Below are 22983 nucleotides of genomic sequence, written 5' to 3'. Positions count from 1 at the left end.
TGGGTGGAGAGGGAGGAAGGGAGAAAATTTGTAACCCAAAGTTTTAAAAACACATGTTAAGGGACAGCTAGGTGGTGCAGCAGATAGAGCGCTGGCCCTGAAGTCAGGAGGACCTGAGTTGAAATCTGGCCCCAGACCAAACACTTGACGCTTACTAGCTGTATGACCCTGGGCAAATCACTTAACCCCAATTGCCAAATAAATACATAAAAACACATGTTAAAAAAAAAAAAAAGAAAAGAAAAATAACTGACTTGGAAAATAGATCCAGGAGAGAGGATTTAAAAATTATTGGACTACGTGAAAGCCATGATTAAAAAAAGAGCCTAGACATCATCTTTCATGAGATTATCAAGGAAAACTGCCCTGATATTCTAGAACCAGAGGGCAAAATAGAAATAGAAAGAATCCACCAATCACCTCCTGAAAGAGATCTCCAAAGGAAAACCCCTAGGAATATTATAGCCAAATTCCAGAGTTCCCAGGTCAAGAAAAAATACTGCAAGCAGCCAGAAAGAAACAATTCAAGTATTGTAGAAACAATCAAGATAACACAAGATTTAGCAGCTTCTACATTAAAGGACCGCAGGGCATGGAATATAATATTCTAGAGGGCAAAGGAGATAGGATTACAGCCAAGAATCACCTACCCAGCAAAAACTGAGTATAATCCTTCAGGGGGAAAAAATGGACATTTAGTGAAATAGAGGACTTTCAAGCATTCTTGATGAAAAGACCAGAGCTGAATAGAAAATTTGCCTTTCAAATGCAAGACTCAAGAGAAGCACAAAAAGGTAAACAGGAAAGAGAAATCTTAAGGGACTTATTAAGTTGAACTGTTTACATTCCTAGATGGGAAGATATTTGAAACTCATGAGACCTTTGTCAGTATTAGGGTGGAGGGAAAAAATATATGTATATATAAATAGATAGCGGGCACAGGGTGAGTTGAAGATGAAGGGGTGATATCTGGAGAATAAAATGAAGGGGTGAGAGAAGATTATACTGGGAGAAGGAGAAAGGGAGAGGTAGAATAGGGTAAATTATCTCACATAAAACAGACAAGAAAAGCTTTTACAGTGGAGGGGAAGTGGGGGAAGGTGAAAGGGAATGAGTGAATCTTATTCTTGTTGGATTAGGCTTAAGGAGGGAATAATATAGACATGCATTTGGGTGTGGAAATCTGTTTTTTACCCTACAGGAAAATAGGGGGAAGTGGATAAGAAGGGGGAATATTAGAAAGGAGGACAGATTGGGGGAGGGGGTAATCAGAAGCAAACACTTATGAGGAGGGACAGGGTCAAAAGAGAGAACAGCATAAACAGGGTGGGATAGGATGAAGGGAACTATAGTTAGTTTTTTACAACATGACTACTGTGGAAGTGCTTTTGCATCACTACACCTGTATAACCTGTATTGAATTGCTTGCTATCTTAATGAGGGTGAGTGGGGAGGGTGGAAGGGAGAGAATTTGGAACCCAAAGCTTTAAAAACAAATATTAAAAATTGTTTTTACATGCAACTGGGAAATAAGATATACAATCAATGAGGTATAGAAATCTTTCTGCCCTATAGGAAAATAGAAGGGGAAGGAGATAAGGGGGGGTAGTGATAGAAGGGAGCGCAGATTAGGGGGAAGTATATTCAGAATGCACGCTGTCTTGGGGTGGGGGAGGGGTGAGATGGGGAGAAAATTTGGAACTCAGTCTTGTGGAAATGAATGTTAAAAATAAATAATAAAAAAAAAGAAAAGAAAAAACTATTGAGATCTTTTCTTTTTTATATTAATTCCATTTCCCAGTATATCCCTTCCTCAAAAAAATACTGGGAAATAAAAGCAATTCGTCGAAACCAATCAGCACATTAACTCAGTCTGACCGTTGATGTGTTTTGTACCCATAGTTTCTCTTTCATCTCTCATCTCTGAGCCACCCTTGTCATTTTCATTACCCAGTACTCAGGATTTTTTGTTCTCTATATTTGTATCATTGTCATCTTTGTGTGTGTTATTCTCCTGGTTCTGCTTACTTGGCAGTGGTTCATACAAGTCTTCTCAAGCTTTTCTGCCTTCTTCTTAGCCATAATTTCTTATGGTGCAGCACGTTGTGCTTTTATACCACAAATTGTTAAGCCATTACCCAGGTCATCTACTTTGTGTGCAGTTCTGTGCTATTACAAAAAAGTTCTGCTGTATTGATGTTGAGATGTATTGAAGCATTCTTTTTTTAAAATTCCTCAGTAATTCTTAATTTTTGTATTCAGCACATGATGAAGATAAGCTACGATGTGGTCAAACGATGGATTAATGAAGCCCAAGAAGCTGCTTCAAGTGATAATATCATGGTGCAGGTATTTGTCATTTAATGTCATTTAATGACAAATATTATTCCTATATAATATTTCTAGGGGTTTTCCTTTGGGGATCTCTTTCAGGAGGTGATTGGTGGATTCTTTCCATTTCTATTTTACCCTCTGGTTCTAGAATATCAGGGCAGTTTTCCTTGATAATTTCATGAAAGATGATGTCTAGGCTCCTTTTTTAATCATGGCTTTCAGGTAGTCCAATAATTTTTAAACCTCATTTCAGGTTACATGCTGGGAATAATAGTATATTCAGCATGTAATTTTAACAATTTCATTTGTTCCCAGTAAGGCTAGGCAACTAAGGGCATAATTGCTTAGTGTTTAGATGTCCTAAAGCTCCATTCTTCTAGAGAACTCTCACAGTAAGCATTACCATAATTTCTCATTTGATGTTATGATATATGCTACACTGCCCTGAACTATCTGTCATTTAAGCGGAGATTGAATGATCATCTTTTCAGGCATGTCATAGAAGGACTTTCTGTATTTGGTAGAATGTCAAATTAGATGCACTCCTTAGGTCTTTTCTACCTCTAAAATTCTATTACTCTGTATCAACTATTTTTTTCTGAAGAATTTAGCATTGGTATTGTAAGGGAGTCATATCCAAACCTCTTAGACCCTGGTCATCATCATTATAGGGATTCTAAAGAAAACTACTTAATTCTGTGCCATTTTGAAATCATCTTGGAAGAATTAGAATAATTCCATGTTGCTGCTCCATAAAAATACATATGTAGGTTGTGCAGATATAAAACTTTTCTCCATAGAGTTAAGGTCTAATTGGGCCACAGTTATTTCTTTTGAAACTTATTAGGTTACCTTTTATTGAAAGAAGCAACACTAATTAGTGGGTAAAGAACCCCACTTATTTGGAAAATATTTTATGTGTCCTTAAATATTTAGACTTTCTGAATTGTGGGAAGTTGATGTTGGTTTAGGACCTACAGGAGCTCAGATCTGCCACAGACATCTCAGTAAAGCTCTAAAAATGCACCAGAAGGAACTGATAAAAGCAAACAGAAGTGACTCTCAGTTCCTCCATCCAGTTCATGACTGGACAGAAAAGACCATCGAGTCTTACAGATGCTTTGAGTTAAAACAAGCCAGGGGAGGTGAAGGCAAAGTACATAACTGAACTTACAGGAGGAGACATGGAGGAGCACATGGCTCAGGACTCAGCCCATTCTCAGGCCACAGCAGCAGACAGATACGCAGGCCTGTGCCCAGGTAGTACAGCACATCTGCAAGGTACAAAGCCTATAGGTCTTGCAGGAAGCCTGCTCACCACACAAATGACAGCATCCTGTTAGACATTTGTCACGGCCATAGCAAGCATAGAATCAACTCCAAATTCAGATTTATGCAAATAGAAGGAGACAGAGTAGGAACCAAGGCCAAAACCTACATCGAACTTCAGGAGACTGAGCCAAAATCCAGAAATTCTGCAGCAGGCAGAAACTAGTCTTAGCCAACTCCTCCTAGACCAAGCAGAGCCTGCCTATTCCATCCGAAAAATACAGGAGGAAATAGAATCTTGACAAAAGTACAATACCCCAAACTGGAAACTGAGGCTCCAGAGATATGAGTAAACAGAAGAACTGACAGTGGATTGAGAGAAAATCAAGGGGTAAACTCAGGAGAAGAAAGTAATCCGTAATGAGACCAGGTGGAACCTCAAAGAAAAAGGACTATAAAAGTACCTAGAAGAAATGACGCAAGGGATATAGAATATAATGTTGAATATTTAGACCTTTTGTATTTCACTTGTTTAAGAAAGTTGTTTGAAAAGGAAATAGGCTAGTGATACATATCTTTCAGGAATTTCCTTTGCTAAACATTGCCCTAAATGAAGTAGAATATAGCCAAGCAAACAATTCTTTCCACTTTTGCAAGCCTGTTCTAAGAGATGTATCTTCCAGGTGAAACTAGGTTATTGAACCTGTCCTAGAGAAGACTTTTTCTCCTGATTTAGCCTTAGAACTTCCTAAGATACTTGGTCCTGGGGCTGTGCTAGGTCATGTGGAACCACCAAGATCTTCCATCTGGTCAACACCTGTAAAACTTCCTCAGTGTGGATTGTAGGCCAAGATTGTACTAGAAACAGATTGAACAGGGTAGGTAGAGCAAGGGAAATGATTCTTCCCATTTAATTCTTTCTCGTTTCATGTAACTGTACTTCCATCTTGATTGGATTTGCATGTGATCAAAAAAAGGAAGTCTTACTTGAAAGTAACTTTATTACACCTCTTTTTTGTCAGGAAATCATTAGTCCAGATCCATGTGACCATACAAAAAGCATCAACATATTTTGGTATGATTTTGGCAGTGTTTTCTCCTGCTTCTGGGTAGCTTTCTACATGTTACATTTTCTTCCTTGTTATCCTTCCTAGTATCATGCCTTGGGAGTCCTGTACCATCTCAGAAAGAATGATCGCCTTGCTGTTTCCAAGATGTTGAATAAATTCACCAAATCTGGGCTGAAGTCCCAGTTTGCTTACTGCATGCTGATCCGAATTGCCAGTCGTTTGCTGAAAGAAACTGAGGAGAGGTGAATTGCTGCCTTTACAAACTAAGCCAGATCTGATTTCAACTTTTGAGTAAAATACACATTGAGTTAGTTTTCTGTCTTGAGTATTCTTCAAATATCCTTTAGTTTTTGAGTTGCTTTAATAATTCCATGTAACTGGAAACTGGAGTTTCCAAGTAACATAAAGATAATTTTGTCTGAATTTGAAAAACATAACAGGATTCTTACTTAATAGGTATTGGTTAGTGGGGGTTGTTTATTATTACAATACAAATAAAATGCTTCTCCAGTGCTGCCTCATGATATAGAGGTGACCATGAGTTCTTGAAATTTATGTCAGTGGGGTCCCACTGCAAATAGGTACTACCTAGCTGTAATAACTTCAAGTGTAGATCCAACTATATGTCTTTTCTCTGAAGATACCTAGCTAAGGTCAGAGAGGTTCAACAACAGAGGGCTGGCTCTTGAGCAATGAATTTTGACCACAGCAACCCATGAACACTGTCTTTTCAGTTGTGGAGGGTGCTTCAATCTATATTGGTGAAGGGAACACCCATGTTAATGGAATCACTTGGAGCATTAAAGTTCATAATAAGCAAACCTGTTATCAGTAAAGATGTTTAAAAATCACAAACTACATAGACCATAGGATTTGAAAGCTTTAAGAAAACTTAGATAGGATCTACCCCAACTCCCTGAACTCCCAGACAAGAGAACTAAAGCATGAAGTTTAAGTGAGAAACCCAGAGTCACACTGCCACCTACTGGGGGAGGAGGACTTGAAGCCCCTAAACTGCCCAATTTACCAGTTCACCATTTTTCGAGAAAGTTTGGGATTTATTTTTTCCAGGTCCCGTCTGAGTTGCAGAACTGGAATTTTTGTCATTTTCTATTCTTTATTTTTCCTTATTAAAAAAATGAACTATTTTTATAGCAGCAGTTTCCAGTTGGGTTTTAGAAAGTGTTGTAAAAGTATGCTGAAGTTGGGATGTTTTATTATCCTTTAAGGTAGTATTCCTTTCTCATTTATAATAAAACTCATTACAATGTAGAGTTAGTGATGAATTATAAACCACAACACAAGAAGGCAGAGATTCCACAGTGAAACTATGACAGAATTAGTATATTAGTGAGTAGCAAGTTTTAATGATCAGAGTGTTGGAGGAGGATTTAGAAGACAAAAGATTTTCTGACTATGTTATTGATATTCCATTTACACATAACACCAAACAGAGTGAGAGAGAGGAGGAAGAGAGACATAAAATCATGTCTGCAAAGCAAATGAGCCTCTTCAGGAGATAGGCAGGATAAGAATTTTTTTAAAAAGGGGGGGGGTTGGGTTGTTTATTTTGATTGTTAACGTCTTAGTAAATTAAAAATATAATTCTTCAAATGAGGGCTGCCTATTTTCATGGTATAGATTGCATGGTTAAATATTTTGTTCTTAAATCCAGCAGTTTCATTATTGGCCTGTTTTCCTTCTAGCCGTGAAAGTCCACTGTTTGATTTCATTGAGAGCTGCCTACGAAACAAACATGAAATGGTTATCTATGAAGCTGCTTCAGCTATCATCCATCTCCCCAATTGTACTGCAAGGGAGCTGGCACCTGCTGTTTCAGGTTTGTTGAGTATTTCGACAGCAGTATGACACATCAGCTGTTGGATTTTTATGTCCATGGCTATGTTAGCCATATGACTTAGGTTCATAGCATTTTATCCCTTAGATACATGTATAGCCTTCACGTTGGAAGTTTACGCTTTATAGTGAACCAAAGTTGCATGTTATTCAAAACAGGTCTTTGTCTATTTAGCATCTCTCCCACATGCAAACTTTTAAAAAGATTTAGTTAGAGAGTAGCTACGTGACATTATTGTCATACCTTTGTGTGCCTTCTCAACCAAAATATTTTTACCTTTTCAGTTAAAAAAAAAGCCACACAAAACTATTAGAATAAATGTAATCACCTGTGGTTTTATAGTTTTCTCAGCTTAACAAGAGAGCATCTTATCATTTTGCATCCCTACTAAGATGTGTTTTGGAGTTGATGAGTTCAGATTTTCCCCTAGATTTATTCTGAATAAAATTGTTTTTGTACTTATTTTGAGCTGTCACTGTTAAGGTAAACAACCTCATATTTACGATTTTTTGTTTTTAGTTCTTCAGCTCTTTTGCAGTTCTCCCAAGCCAGCCTTGAGATATGCAGCTGTGAGGACCTTGAATAAGGTAGTTTTCCTTTATATTTATCGCTAGAATTTTATTTGGTTGTTAGAGAATTAATAGGGACAAGTGTATCAAACAGGGTCGCAGGCCAGGATGATGGTCTCAGGCTCCCAGGGGGCCTATAAACAGCTGATAATCTCCTCCGCTGGGCAGTGGCGTGGTGTGCCCAGAATTTCCTTTATATTTATCCAATGGTCTATTCCAATCTTGGAACTAAAGGGTATGGAGAACTTGATGTGCATGTTATCTTTGGCTAGAAGAATTTGATGAGTAGGACTTTTATACTCAGGTTTCACGACTGCTTGTAGTTTATTCTGTGACCTTGTATGAATCTTTTGGTCTCTAGTTTACCATCTATTAAATGGGGTTAATGAAATTTGTGCTAAACTTACCTAAGGTAGGTATTGTATTGGAGTTCATCCTTGTATTGATATTCTTGGATATGCTTGCATAGTATAGATATTATCCATCCAATAGACTTAAAGCAGGATGCAGACAAATGAAGAAAGGGTGTTGGTAGAAGAAAACCTCATTTTAAAAGAGCCATAATGTGGGTGAAGTAAGACTGACTAGTGTTTCTTATCTCAAATTCAATAATTCAATTCAATAAACATTAAGTGCCTACTATATGTCAGGCACTGTGCTTAGTGCTGGAGATACAAATAAGAAAAAGAAAGACCATCCCTGCTCTTGGAGTTTACAGTCTTAAGGGACGAGGAAGACCGTATAAGAGGAAGCTGGAAAGGCAGAGTAAGAGTGGCGTACCCACCCCTTCCTGCCCTCTCCCCCCTCTACCCCCTACTTTGTCCTGTGCACTTGACCCAGAGCTACTAAGGTAAAGTGGAGTGAGCTGCAAAGCCCGGGTCCAGGCCACTGTGAAGGATGGCTTTGGGAGGAGGCTGGGGGTGGTGGGAGCCTGTTGAGGATGTGCACGGTTGAGTTAAACAGCCTGAGGAGGAGATTGATGAGGGGGGCCCTGAGACCAAGCAGACAGAGCTTCAGATGCAACACCAGCAGATGTTTACTGAGCTACCCTCTCTAGAGTAGGCCAAGCTTGGTCCAGCTACGGGACAAAACGAGACATTCTGGTCCATTTAGGAGTAAATAAAAGCCAATCAGTTAACGAGTATTTATTAAGCGCTTACTGCGTTCCAGGCACTAGCTAAGTGCTGGAGATCCAAAGAAAAGCAAAACCAGTCCCTGCCATCAAGGAGTTGACATTCTAATGAGGAAGACAATAGATAAACAACTAACTACATACTAGGTTATATATACACAGTAGAGGAAAGGTGCCGTCAGAGAGGAAGGCACTAGCTTCTGGGGAACTAGGAAAGGCCACCTGTAAAAAGTCACATCAACAAGCATTTTTTAAGTGCCTACTGTGTACCAGGCACTGTGCTGAGGTCTGAGAAGAGAGTAGGATTTTAGCTGAGTTTAGAACAAAGCCAGAGAACCTAAGAGGTAGAGATGAGGAGAGTTTTCAGGCATTGGGGAGAGCTAGTGCAAAGGCATGGAGATGGGGGGGAGGGGTTGTGTTGAGTCCTGGGAACAGCAAGTAGGCCGTTGTAAGCTAGATCATTATGGAGGGGTGGGGAAGGGAAGGGAGTAAAATGTAAGAAAACTAGACATGTAGGGAAGGAGCCAGGTTGAAAAGAGCTTTAAATGCAAAACAAAGGACTTTTGATCTTGAAGGTAATAAGCCACTGAAGTTTAAGTACAGCGGAAGTGACATGGTCAGATCTATGTTTTCAGAAAATCCCTTTGGAAGCTGTGTGGGGGATGGATTATTATTGGGAGAGACTTGAGGCAGCCCAATTAGAGGCCATTGCACTAGTCCAGAGGAGAGGTAAAGAGGGCCTGAACTAGGGTAGTGGCTATGTGAGCGGAGAGGAGAAGACATGTGTTGGTAGAAATAGCAGGATATGTGGACTGTGTGCAAATGAATAGTCTAGTCTGAGATGACACCAAAATTAGGGGCCAGGGTTACGATGGTGATTCCTTCAACAAGTTTACTTGGAAACAAAGAGGTTTACTTAGCCATAGCAGGGAATGGAGATTCAATGAGGATACCTCCTTGATTCATAGGATTGCAGCTTCCCTATTTCTATGTTGCCCCTCATAGTTCACCAGCAGCTGGAGCTTCTCAGGCCCTGGTCCTTTTATGGACTCAAGTGACCAGGAAGCTCCATCAATACCCCAAGCCTTTGGTGTCCTGAGACAGTTAAATCTGGAGGATCATTTCAGTACCTTTTAAAGAAGAAGAACAAGTTTCACCTACTTGGTGGGGGACCTTGGTAGTATTCTGTCTACTACAATTAATATATCCTAGGAACTGTGCTAGATGTAGAGAAGTACAAAGTGGAAACTTTCATCCACAAAGAGCTAGTAACCTTGTTGATGACATCATAAACAATATTGATGAAAGTTGAGTAGTTCAGGACCTTAACAAAAGATGTCACAAATTCATATCATAACCAACTAAATTTTATAGATAATACCTGAAAGTCCTGCATAAAGTTGCTCTAACTGTGGCTTCACAATAAAGTAAATAAATTATAACAAAATCTTACCTCGTTAGCAGGGTTTTCCACCATAACTCATTCAGGACAGCAGAAGGGGGCAGGGCCAGCCAATCAGAGAATAGTTGCTATGTGGACCTAGGCTAGGTTGTGTCCTGTTGTTCCATGCAAGTTTAAACAAAAGTTTTACCTTTTAAAATTTTTTTTTCTTGGAAAATAAAACACCTTGGCCATTTTGCCTGATGTTATTTCTTTTCTTGCCCTTGCTTCAGGTGGCCATGAAGCACCCTTCTGCCGTGACGGCCTGCAACCTGGACCTAGAAAACTTGATCACAGACTCGAACCGCAGCATTGCCACCCTGGCCATTACCACACTCCTGAAAACAGGAAGTGAGAGCAGTGTAGATAGGCTCATGAAGCAGATTTCATCTTTCGTGTCTGAGATTTCTGATGAGTTCAAGGTAATATATGTCCTTTTGGCTTAGGTTTTCTAGTTCTGCTTCTGCAACTACTGTGTTATCAGTTACCAGGTTTTCAGTTTATTTTTAGGGTTGTCAGCTTATTATGGTAGCATTGATCAGCTCTTCAGTGCTATTTTTAAAAGAAAAGTACACACAAAAATGATTCTTGTGTTTTCAGAGATTTCGTGTTAACTGGAACTAAGGTGATTTTTAGTGGACTTACCTGTTGGAAACATATTTCTTGCTTATAGAGTCTTTTTTTTTTCCCCATATAAAATGCATTGGATTAGATTTAATTAGGATGCAGTTAGATTTAGGTTTTAAGAGCTAGGGGAGGGACTCTTAGGGAATTCTTTTCGGTTTTGAAATTGGAATTTCCCTTCAGCTATATCAAAAAGTAAATGTTTTGTTAAACTTTTATAACTAAGATTTAGATACAACTTGGAATTAAGATGGGAGTTTATGCTTCTGATTTCTTTTGTAATTCATTAAATTCAGGTATTGAATGCAGGCTTGCTTTTTTTTTCCCCCTTTTATTAGAGTTGATACTTCCATTAGGTTTCAGGAAAAATCTTTTTATTCCTCAGCATAATTTCTTCAAAAATTTATCTTTTAAGACATCATCTCATTTTATTATTTATGTTAACAAAGAGAATAAAACTTGTTGGTTTTACAGTCAGGGAAGGATGGTTTCTTTGTCCATTCTTATTTGAAACGGTTTGTTTTATGACCAGTAAGTCTGAATAACTTGAATGACCAGCCTTGTACGCTCCATGATTGGCACATAACTGTTTTTTATTAAGAGGCTAAGGTAACATATGTGACATTCTGAGGCTTAGCATTTACAAGGCTTTCTTAGCTTAGGGAAACCATAGCACCATCCCAGCTTGTATTCAGAAGAAGGAAAAGTGTCCAGTGGCCCGAGCTATGGGGAATGTCTTTCCATCCTATGTTCTTTGCTCTTGGCAGGTGGTAGTGGTCCAAGCTATCAGTGCTCTGTGTCAGAAGTACCCTCGGAAGCACAGCGTCATGATGACCTTTCTCTCCAATATGCTGCGAGATGATGTAGGTGAATTACTTCTTTGTTAAGAAGTTAAAAACAACTGACTTCTGTTCACTCCTTTTGGAAACTGATATTTAGGCAGAGAAAGGGTTCTCCTACCTCTCTAGCCTGTTTGCAAATTATTCTGCTTAGTTCTGACTGCTGCTTACAATGATCAGACTTGCCATTAGGGCTAACTAGTTAGTCCTTTTCTAAAGGGAAGAGAAAATGAGAATGGTATATTGTAAGCAAGAACCTTAGGGTACAGGTAATTCCCAGGGACTAACTTTAGCAGGTCTGACTGTTTTCCTTTCTCATTTTCCAGGGAGGCTTTAAGTATAAGCGAGCCATTGTAGACTGTATAATCAGCATTGTGGAAGAGAATCCTGAGAGTAAGGAGTCAGGTCTGGCTCACCTCTGTGAGTTCATTGAAGACTGTGAACACACTGTGCTGGCCACCAAGATCCTCCACTTGCTGGGGAAAGAGGGTCCCCGGACACCTGTGCCCTCCAAGTACATTCGTTTCATTTTCAATAGAGTAGTCCTGGAGAATGAGGCTGTCAGGGCTGGTGAGTCACCTGAAAACTAAGCTCAGCTTATTACTTCTTTCATTCTTTTGATATGCTGCTTGACCCCTTCCCTCACAGTGGTAGGTGGAGAAGTAATTGTGAAATGGAGGAGGCAAGCATGCCCGCATATGAAGAGTTCTGGGGTTACAAGTCAAGCTCTGGGTGTGCAGAGCTTTACCTCTCCAATTTCCATTCTGGTTTCTACCCAACTTCCACAGATGGAGGCTGTGGACTACCTTTGGCTTCCTGGGGGAGGAAGGAATTATGTGATGAAGTAACTTTTTTCAGAATCAGACTTTGCTTTCCAAATGGATTTCTTAAAGTTGTGTTTGGTAACTTTTTACCTGGAAGCGTGAGTTAAAGTCACCAGTAACACCAAAAACTTATGAGATTGTGTTTGGGACCTTTCCATATATGTACATATACACACATATATACGTATGTGTGTAGAAAAGTTTAACACAGTACAGTTAGATTTCCTTGTAAAAAACTGACCACCTCAAGTAACCAAATGAACAGCATGTGAGCTACTCTCAGTTACTAAGACAAAAATGAGAGGACTTTGTCATTGTTTTGAGAAATATGCATGGTTGTAAGACATGAGTTCCAGACTTTTGTCCTACCCCCAAGCAGTAGCTGTTTTAGAATAGGATGTAAGTCTCTCACTAGGGTATGCAAGAAGAGAGGAAGGAAGGCAACCAAAAGATGATGTTTGTGATACCGGGGTTTCCTGTTTGCACATAAGACTTACCTTGCCTCATGGGATCATTGGGAAAAATTGGTTTGCCAACCTAAAAGTGGTCTATAAATAGGACTTGTTCTTTTATAAAATTTTCTGAGCTCATTCTAGCCTCTTGGCCCTACTAAATTCCCTTAAAGCTTTGTAGTGTAGCAAAGAAATGAGTTGAAGCATCCTTTAGCAAAGCAAACAAGTTTCTATTAAGATGAATCAGAAAATGTGGGCCACTGAACAGGAGAGAAAAGCTGTGTTTATTTTTGCAGTACTGTTTAACTCTGGAAACTAATGGCTATTTTTTGTTTTGCTTCAGCTGCTGTCAGTGCTTTAGCCAAATTTGGAGCTCAGAATGAAAACCTTCTCCCAAGCATCCTTGTACTCCTGCAGAGGTAAATTGTGGTCCTTCTGTAGAGGAATCTCTGTTGCTGAATAGATAGGTTATGGCATATAGACCCTGAGTAGGACTGGTGTGTTGTCAGCAGCAGGGACATTACTTTATCTTACATACAGCCTGCATATGTTCAAAAGATAGTTCAGTAATGAATGGATGTGTAATTTTGTCAGAATCTCTGCCCTGGACAAGAGAGAGAATCCATCATTGGGCCCATTCTTGAAGCCATTTCAACTGGGTAGGACCTAGCAGAGCTTATGCTCTTTTTTTTTTTTTTTTTTTTTTTTAGTGAGGCAGTCGGGGTTAAGTGACTTGCGCAAGTTCACACAGCTACTACGTGTCAAGTGTTTGGTCTAGAGGCTGGATTTGAACTTGGGTCCTCCTGACTTCAGAGCCAGTGCTCTATCCACTGTGCCACCTAGCTGCCCCAAGCTTATGCTCTTCCTTTAGAACCCAAGTTTCCCTGCCCACTACATAAGTACAACTTGAATTCTACTCACACTATCTACAGATAGTAGATACAGAGTTAAATTAAAATGTATATCGTAGTTGAACTTCTAAACACAGCTACCCTGCTGATTCTCTTATGTGACTTTAAGAACGTGACCTAAACTTATATTCCTTAGTCTTTACAATATATAGGGCCTACTATTTGAAGGGGAGGAAAGCCTGAGATAGCCTGTCTAGCTCAGTTAGTAGAGCATGACACTCTTAATCTCAGGGTTGTAGGTTTGGACCCCACATTGGGCAAGTTTTTTGGGTAGCTGAGTGGTGCAGGGGATAAAATGCCAGGCTTGGAATCAGGAAGATCTGAGTTTAAATCCATCTTCAGACATTAACTGGCTGTGTGACCCTGGGCAAGTCACCTAACCCTGTTGGCCTCAGTTTCCTCATCTATAAAATGAGCTGGAGAAGGAGCCTACAGACCACTCTAGTATCTTTGCCAAGAAAACCCCAGATGGGGTCACCAAGAGTTAGACATGACTGAAATGACTAAATAGCAATAAGGCCTGAGACAATTCATTCATCAAAGTAGATTTTTGAAAGCATACTTCTGGATATCATTAATTCATTATAGCCATATATGATAAAGAGTGGAACTACTGCAGCATAACCCTTTCTGAACCTTGTTTTTATCCTGCTGACTTAGTACCTTTCATTTGAAGCAAGTGAGTTTATCAGGTTTAATTCATCTATGAAGGCTGGTTTGAAATGAAACAGATTTTTAAAAATCAAATTAATAATAACACCTTGCAGTTATCATTTCTGTATTCATCCTCATATAGCCCTCTAGCTAAATATTGTGGGACACATCCATGCCTTTTAACTGTTGTGTGCGTGATCACAATAGTGGTTCAGTGGCAGTCAGGACATTCTATACAAGTATTTAGTGCTCTGTCCATTCATCCTTGTGCCACATGCATAGGGGCAGCCATTGATTATTTTCCACTTCATAATGAAACTGCCCTGTAATTCAGAGTAGTATTTAGGTTCTATGGTGGCTTTGAGATTTATTGTTTCAATTTGCAATTATTGAGCCTTTTATACAGATAAAACCAAAAGGTCTGAACATTCTAAATTGGATGGTGTAAGAAAATGTTTGGAGGCTCCTGGGGCACTGTGACATGGCTACTCTGATTCCCTTTGGCAGGTGTATGATGGATACTGATGACGAGGTACGGGACCGAGCCACCTTCTATCTGAATGTGTTGCAGCAGAAGCAGATGGCACTGAATGCTGCATATATCTTCAATGGTCAGTGAAGGTCCAGAACATGGTCAGATAATGTCTCTGTGTCCCAGATGCTATCTTGGAGGTATAAGGTCTTGTGGTAATCCAGTAAGAGTCTGAATGTAATCTTCTCAGAGTTCCAGAAAGCTGAATTCCTTAGGAGAAATACTTAATGTATTTCTTTTAAGATATGGGTTTCTAGAGGTCATTATCCATTTAACTGCATTTTATAATATGGAGTCTGATAGCCCTTGTGAATCTGGTCTTTAGAGTATATCCATTTAGCCCTCCTTCCTTGGAATGAAGCAGACTATGTGGAAGTCCTAAGAATCTCTCAAAACCTTTGTAATCACTATTGTCCTTGAGCCCCCTCACTCTCCCCAGTTTAAAATCCTTCTATCTTCTCTTTCCCTTGCTCATATTTGTCATGTCAAATGGGCTTCCTTACCTTAGAGACATTTTCTGTTTGTAAAAACTGCATATTCAGTTCATGTATTTGAAGTTGCTGGGGTGTTTTGTAGAACAGGTTGGTTTTTCTCATTATCCGAACTACAAAGTCTCTGATAACAGACAGGCCTGACCCTGAAGGCTGCTCCAGGTGTCTGTCATGGCTCTGTGGCCAGCCTGGATTCTGGGGCATTCTGTACTTAGCTACTGTCTTTCACAGGTCTGACGGTCTCAATACCAGGGATGGAAAAAGCCTTGCATCAGTACACGTTGGCGCCCTCAGAGAAGCCCTTTGACCTGAAGTCCGTCCCTCTTGCTACCGCCCCTGTCTTTGAACAGAAAGCAGGTAATTGGGTAGCCACTTTGCTGCCTATTTGCTGGGCAGGATGGCGTCAGCTCTGTGGCAGTTCTGTAAATAGCACATTGTCCCAAACACCAGATGTACTTGTTTCTTCCCGTCACTCCACATTCCTCATTCTTTGAGATGTAGGTTGGTAGATACAGTTTTTTGTCTTGGATTGGTTACATCTCCCAGTTTCTGCTACATAAGGAAAGAATGTGAAACTTAACCCAAGAAAATAAGAGATAGTGACCAACAGGAGAGGTCTTTAAAGCCAAGTGATGTGGCATCTGAAGTAAGAAATAGATCAGAAGTTGCTGTTTTATCATCCTATATTTTTCTGGTTTTAAGTTATGCTACAGGAGGCTCATATGGCAGGAAAAAGTGAGAGGATCAGAAAATAAACCCAGAGAACCTGAAATTCAAATAAAGAAAGGAAAAATATTTGAACTGGGAATCAGGAGTCTTGGATTTAGTTCCTTGCTCTGCCACAGTTTAACTGATGATGGGCACACCACTTTTCCTCTCCTCTCACTTCCAGGCCCTTGTTACCAGTTCTCCAACTCAGGCAAGCTGTCTCTCCCAGGATCCCAAATCTACCTTTTACCTCTCTAATCCATCTTTCTTTTTCTGTGAAACTAGCTCTCTTTTAGGTATAATTATAGCTGTGTCCTACTTCTGCTCAAAATTCTTCAGGGCTTCCCTTTTGCAACTTTATTTGGTAGACTCCTTTACCTATCATTTAAGGCCCTCCACAATCTGGCACTGTCTTTGCAATCTTAAATGATACTGTTCCATGTCATGTATTGGATGCTGTAGACAAATCGGACTACTCTGTCCCTCGAAAACACCCTGCACTTTCCTACCTCTGCACCTTTGCCTCATGTACCCTGTTCTTATCGTACTCTCTTTGCTTGTTGCATTCTGATCCAGATTTTAAACCATTCCAAATACCACCTTTCCCATAAAGCTGTCCTTGATCTCTTCTCCATCTACTGTTACTGTGTCAGTTAAACCTTTTTCCCCTTGGCCCTCCTATAGAAATTAGTTCTGTACCTCTCTACAGCACTTAGGTATTATTTTGTGTTATTGTTATATATGTGCATATGTATACATCCCTCAACTGTTTTCTCTTGTCACACCTCACCTTTTACTATCTTGGTTGTTATGGTACTGGGTGTGTTTTTTGGTTCTTTTTTTGTCCCCCCAAGTACCAGAACCCTGTCTTATCCAAATTTTGTATCCCTCCACTGTCTAATACGGTATACTTTTTGGTTCATTTAGTAGGGAGAATTGTAAGACTTGTGTAATAGATACTGATAGGATTTTTTTCTTATCTTTGTAGAAATCACACTTGTGGCCAGTAAGCCAGAGAAGTTGGCTCCTTCCAGACAAGACATATTTCAAGGTATGAGGCAAAGGTCTGACCGATGGAAGTGATAGAAAGATTGGGTTTTGGATGCAAGGCATGTCAAATACAGTGAATCCCTACTCTTTGTATCATAAGTTGCATAACCTCCTGAAGGAAATCTGTCTATGTGTGACTGAATGGGGGCCACAAGTTCTTGCTGTGGTCTACTGTAAGGAAATCAGTCAGTCAGAAAACATTTATTAAGCACCTCCTTAGGTGCCTGGCTAAAATGAAAGTTGTGATTTTCCAGAGGAAGAGTTATTCTTGTTGCTTGGTGTTTTTTCTAAAGAATGTTACCAAGCTTGACTAGGAAGTGCTACTTTGACAGTGGAACTTGGTTGCTGAGGGAAGAATTAAATTGTTAGTTGGTTCCTGGATTCAAGGGAAAGAAACAAGCTTCTGATCAGGGAATTTATATAGTTATAATTTATTGAGGTCAACACACAGGATAAGAAGAGTTAAAAGCACATTTCTGTCAGGAGGGCAGATTGAGCCTGGGCAGACAACCCACCATCTCCCTGAGGGTATATTTCTTTATATTCAAGATTAAACAAACTTCTCAGGCACTTTTTTTACAGATGTGCCAGTGTGGCCTGAAAGAGGCTGTGACCCCCATGATGGTGCCTGTCAGAAGGAAGCCTGAAAAGCAGGCATGTTGAGACTGGTATGATTTCTTTGCATAGTGATTAAGACCCTGGAGATTTGCAGGTTGTGCTGGCTATTTCTGTGTATCCGCCTCTCCCCTGCCTTGGGAGAAGGGTTGAGAACTCCCTTAAAACTGATAGGCCCAGCTGCTTCTCTGATTACATACGTAGGATAGAGGTTGGGCTCCTTAAAATATGATTTGGGAAGCACAGAGGTCAGCTTTGGTTGGTCACCTCTTAGAAAGACTCTGTTAACTTGTTGCAGCGTTTCTTAAACTCCATATGGGGTTGGGAACAATTTGGCAACAGTAAAAGGTTTCTGGATTCGCAATGACCAAAAATGAATTAAAATCAAATTGGTCATGAATCCAAGGTGTTTCTGGCAGTGCTTGCCTGTGTTGCATTGTGCAGCTTCACTGTAGTGGTGGTTCTGAACAGAAAGCATATGCACTAGGCACTGTGCATGCCCTCAGGCCACGCTACTCCAACAAATGCTGCCAAAACATGAAAAGGACTCTGGAATGGAAAAAGTTTAAGAAGTCCTGGGTTTAAGAAGTTACAGGACTTCCAATATCGAGAATGATCTCTTCTTCAGCTCTCTCTCCCCATCTCTCACTTTATTATCCTTCTTTTTTTTCCTTGTTCCTGGACAGAACAATTGGCTACCATTCCTGAGTTTAAGAACATAGGGCCTTTATTCAAGTCATCTGAGCCTGTGCAGCTCACGGAAGCAGAGACAGAATATTTTGTCCGCTGTGTCAAGCACATGTTCAACAATCACATTGTATTCCAGGTGAGAAAGGTGGCATCCCAGACTGTTGTAGGGATTAGAGTTAAATGGACAAACTTGTTAGCAGATGATAGTTCTCCACCGATATAGGACAGTTAACCTGTCAGGGGCCCTGTGTGTCATTTCCTTCTTTACAAATGGCCTGAGAGAGTTACTTCTGTTCCTTGTTTTAAGCCTTCTTTGCTGCAGTGACATTTCCTGATTGAATAAAAGTGGAAAGTCCAAAAAGAGGTACAACGTGGCTCAATTGAGGACAGACTTTACGTAAAATCTTGGTATATTCAGTGGAGACGTCCTAGAATGTGCTTTTCAAGATGATGAGACCAGTGACTCTTGTGTAGCCTTGAGATTTGTACCTTCTAAAGTGGTAGGTTCTCAACAGAAGCAAAATAGGTTTATAATCGTAGCTTCCTACATAAAGGACTTTCCTTGTGTTAATCTTAGTGCAAGTATTTATTATTCTTGTCTCAGAGAGAACTGCCTTAAGCAGAGATATGGCAAAATATTTCCAGGGCAATAGTAATCCTTGATGTTCAAGGGTACACCAAGAAGAGAAAGCTACAATGTGGTTTAAAGGGGAAAGGTGTTGGTTTCAGTCAGGAAATGGGTAGGGATTGTTTCTGGGAAGCAACACCTTGCTCTAGGGTAATTCTTGTTTTGTTACTTTCTTGTCAAAGAAAATTTTGACATCTCTATACTTGTTTATTGTTTTCTCAGTTTGACTGTACAAACACCCTCAATGACCAGTTCCTAGAGAAGGTGACAGTACAGATGGAGCCTTCGGATGCCTATGATGTGCTCTGCTGCATCCCTGCTCCCAGCCTCACCTATAACCAGCCAGGGATATGTTACACTCTTGTTCGTCTACCTGATGATGACCCTACTGCAGGTACAGCCTCCAGAAGTATCTGACAACAAAGAGTGTCGTCATTTGAGCTCTTAGGAGATGTCTAGAAAATGTTCAGGATTCAACCTGGTACTTGTTCAGGGTCATTCTTTTAGATCCCAGTGGCACAGATCTTTTCAATCTGAGGTGATTGAACTCAGTGCTGGGCTGCTGCTGGTATGGTATCTTAGAGAAGCAAAATAGGATTTAGTCAAGTCACAGCTTGGGCCTTGTGACCATCACTAGTTTATTTATATGAGTTTATTTGACATAACTTGCTAAGGAGTATGTCTTCCATCCCTCTAACTATAGTCAGAAAGTCTAAAACTTTAATACCATTATTCCCAAGACATTGGCTGAAACTTTAAGTGTAAAAGATAATAGGAAGGGGGTAGCTAGATGGCATAGAGGATAGAGTACTGGCCCTGGATTCAGGAAGACCTGATTTCAGATCTGGCCTCAGACACTTGACATTTACTGTGTGACCCTGGGCAAGTCACTTCACCCCATTGCCTCACCAAAAAAAAAAAAAATAGATAATAGGAAGTCCTAACTTTAAATTGCATTGTGTGACCTAAAAGGCAGGTGGAAATACTTCATTGTCCATGTATTCCTCAGAAATCATCTTCCTGAATTTGCTACTTCCTCTCTATTCCTACCCTGCCTGTGTCAACCAATATGTCCCCCTCAGGGCTCCTGTAAATTAATGTCAGTTACACCTTTAGTCATTTTTGTATTAAGCTTTCTCTCGAGCCATATCTTAAGCCAACTTCTGGATCTTTCTAAAGGAGGCGCTCTTAATCAGAGGTCTGTGAGCTTGCTTTTTTATATTTTGCTAACTGTATTTCAGTATAATTGGTTTCCTTTGTCATCCTGTATATTTGATGAAGGGATCCATGACACAAAAAAGGTGTAAGTTTCTTCTTCCAGCTAGCTTCTGAAATCTCCCTTTTTTAAGGATTATTCCTGTTCACCCAGCAGAGGGTGAATTATTCCAAGCTCTGTGCATCTAGACATGTTATTCCATTCTGTTCCTTTCCTTGAAAAGCCAACCATAGTTTGTGTGTTATAAAAACACTATTTAACTTTTTTTTTTTAGGCAATTTTTTAGGCAAGTGTGACTTGCCCAGGGTCACACAGCTAGTAAGTGTCAAGTGTTTGGTCAGAGGTCGGATTTGAACTCAGGTCCTTCTGACTTCAGGGCCGGTGCTCGATCCACTGCGCCACCTAGCTGCCCCTACTTGTTTACTTCTTAATGTAGACTTGAATCTTTAGTGGTAAATTAATATTTTTATTCTTTTGTCGTGTGAGTTACATTTTTGGCCAGCCTGCAGACCACATCTTGAGAACCTCCATCCAAGATGAGAGACTGCATCTAACCTGCTTTTTGCAGCGTAGCTTAGTGCATTATAAGTTATTGGTAGCAAGACCTTGATACTGTTACCCCTTGATGCAGACAAGCTTGCTTTTCTTCTCTTTCACCCCTAGTTGCTTGCACCTTTAGCTGCACGATGAAGTTTACAGTTCGGGACTGTGACCCTAATACTGGTATTCCAGATGAGGATGGATATGATGATGAGTATGTGGTGAGTTTCACTTGAACATATGGTATTTTGCCTTTCATGGTACCACGTGGCTTTTATTTTTGTTAAGAATACCTGATGATGACATTGTGCAGGTATGTCCAGCTTGCACTGTAGCTGAGGGAGATAGTCCACATCTTAATATATTGCACAGTAAATGTGGTTCACTGACATTGCTACCCCAAAAGTTAGTATGACCCTATGCTACACTGAGAGATGTGATGCCCAGAACAAGGGAGGTGATAGTCCTAATGTACTGTGTCCTGACTTCATCTGGAGTACTTCGTTCATTTCATGGTACCACATGGTGGAAGAGGTGCTGACAAACTGGAGAACCATCAAAGGAGAGCAACCAGGATGGTAAAAAAACAAAACAAAACTGGAAACCATCACTCCATCCTAGGCTCAGTGAGGAACCGGGGATGTTTTAGCATGGAAAAGACTTGAAAAGGGAAGGGACGTGATAGCTGTCTCTAGATTGGAAGGCTGTTACATGGACGTTAATTTATCAGAGGAAGTGGACAGGAATCATACAGGAGGACAGGGCATGAATGAACTGCAGTCTTTATCAGTAGAAAGACTACACATGTAGATGAGGTCACAGATGCATGCAAGTAAATCATGTGGGTATTAGATTTGTTCTTCTCTGCCCAGTGGGCAGAATGAGAATGAAGGAGCACTGGGAAGGAGTGGGGGATAAGGTGCAGGGAGGCAGATCTGGGTTTAGTGTTAAGATAAACTTCCTTACAATTAGAGCCATCCAAAAGTGGAATGGGCTGCCATAGGAGGTAGTGGCTTCCCCTCACTGGAGGGCTTCAGGTCCAGGCTGGATGCTTCTTTGCCTTCTCAAATCTTCTCCCCTAAATTATTAGTGCTTATTTCTGTATTTTCTTTGTAATGTACTTGTGGCCATGAAATAGAAAACTGTTTTTGTCTAGTGCCTTACACACTACATGCTTAATAAATGTTGGAGAACAGATTTCCTGTTGAAGTGTGAGTTGAAGTAGACAGCTTCTTAGGTTCCTTCCAACTCTAAGATTCTGAGATACTCTGCTGGGAGTTGAGCTTTTCTTTGCCAGCATCCATAGATGACTCTGTTACTGTACAGCAGAATTGCTATCAATAAGTATTAATTGCCTGGTAAATAGAGAATTTGGAGTGGAATGGATTAACATCTATTAACCAGTAGACTTAGTTTCCCTTTCTGCTAGAAAAGTTTTGTGCACTCACATCAGTCTTCTTTGACCATCAGCTGGAAGATCTTGAGGTGTCTATGTCTGACCACATCCAGAAGGTGCTCAAGCCCAACTTTGCTGTAGCCTGGGAGGAGGTTGGAGACATCTTTGAAAAGGAAGAGACCTTTGCCCTCAGCACAACCAAAACCCTTGAAGGTGAGACTAGCCAGTCTCTTTAGTGAGTTCAGCCTATATTGAATCCAAGTGACATAGTCCCCGTGGATTTGAAAAGTACTGTTAGTCAGTGTGTAGCCTATTTAGTGGGCCATGCTACTTTTCTCTCCGTACAGTTTTGTCAACCCTAATTTCTTCACCTCTATTTTCAGTATATCCCCAATGGAGCAGACTTCATGAAGATGTCTAAATATAACATCTCTAATGCTCTACCTTATATCTTCCAAACACAGAAGCTGTCAACAATATCGTCTCATTTCTGGGCATGCAGCCATGTGAGAGGTCAGACAAAGTACCTGAAAACAAAAATTCCCACACACTGTATTTGTCAGGTAAGAACTCTCATTCCTTTTCTACCTATTGATTCTTACTTATCTATAAAATTTAAAACCCAACTCAAATGCCATCTTCTCTGTGAAGCTTCATATGTACTTTTCCCCAGAAAGCAATGATTTTCCCCCCTCAGACCTCAAATAGTATTGTTTGCACTTCTCACGCATTTTTGTATTTTATTATACAGCTTTGTATGTCATCCCTCTGACTAGATTAAGTTTCATGAGTGTCATCTCAATTTTGTGTTAACTAGCATGCAGTAGGTTCTTAAATATGTTTGTTGAATTGAAAGAGAGGTCTCTGTTAATGGGAAAGACTTTGAGTGGGCCCACCCACTTCATTACATGAATCAAAATTTGAAGCCTAATCAACTGGACTTGAATTCATTTTGAGTTATTTGAATAAACTGACCCTGTTCCCTTAGGTCATCTTTGACCTAATTATTTTCTGAAATCGGCAAGTCCACCTAAATGTTATTTTGTCAAAGAAATTTGCATTGGCTTCACTCTAACAACCCTGGCTATTTTCTCCCCCTATTTTGCTCCCATTGGGCAAGTATTGAGTGCCTGACAGAAG

The 22983-nt window shown here is 40.1% G+C and overlaps 1 protein-coding gene across 2 annotated transcripts in view; it reads left to right on the top strand.

The window, feature by feature from the left end:
- The window catches only part of COPG2 (coatomer protein complex subunit gamma 2), a 42319-nt gene that overhangs the window by 18660 nt on the left and 676 nt on the right, over window positions 1–22983 (top strand). For both annotated transcript variants that reach the window (XM_027842266.1, XM_027842267.1), the window contains exons 8-23: window positions 2263–2349; window positions 4758–4915; window positions 6380–6513; window positions 7051–7118; window positions 9907–10095; window positions 11065–11160; window positions 11463–11706; window positions 12756–12831; window positions 14485–14588; window positions 15232–15357; window positions 16697–16759; window positions 18060–18199; window positions 18914–19085; window positions 20571–20668; window positions 21918–22056; window positions 22308–22406. In XM_027842266.1, the coding sequence (XP_027698067.1) occupies window positions 2263–2349; window positions 4758–4915; window positions 6380–6513; window positions 7051–7118; window positions 9907–10095; window positions 11065–11160; window positions 11463–11706; window positions 12756–12831; window positions 14485–14588; window positions 15232–15357; window positions 16697–16759; window positions 18060–18199; window positions 18914–19085; window positions 20571–20668; window positions 21918–22056; window positions 22308–22406 (1993 nt within the window). The remainder of the gene's footprint in view (window positions 1–2262; window positions 2350–4757; window positions 4916–6379; window positions 6514–7050; window positions 7119–9906; window positions 10096–11064; window positions 11161–11462; window positions 11707–12755; window positions 12832–14484; window positions 14589–15231; window positions 15358–16696; window positions 16760–18059; window positions 18200–18913; window positions 19086–20570; window positions 20669–21917; window positions 22057–22307; window positions 22407–22983) is intronic.

The sequence above is a fragment of the Vombatus ursinus genome, unplaced genomic scaffold (assembly GCF_900497805.2).
Source record: "Vombatus ursinus unplaced genomic scaffold, bare-nosed wombat genome assembly UNPS02014870.1, whole genome shotgun sequence".
Classification (NCBI taxonomy): domain Eukaryota; kingdom Metazoa; phylum Chordata; class Mammalia; order Diprotodontia; family Vombatidae; genus Vombatus; species Vombatus ursinus.
The sequence above is the reverse complement of the archived record's forward strand: the minus strand, read 5'-3'. Positions and strand labels throughout refer to the sequence as shown.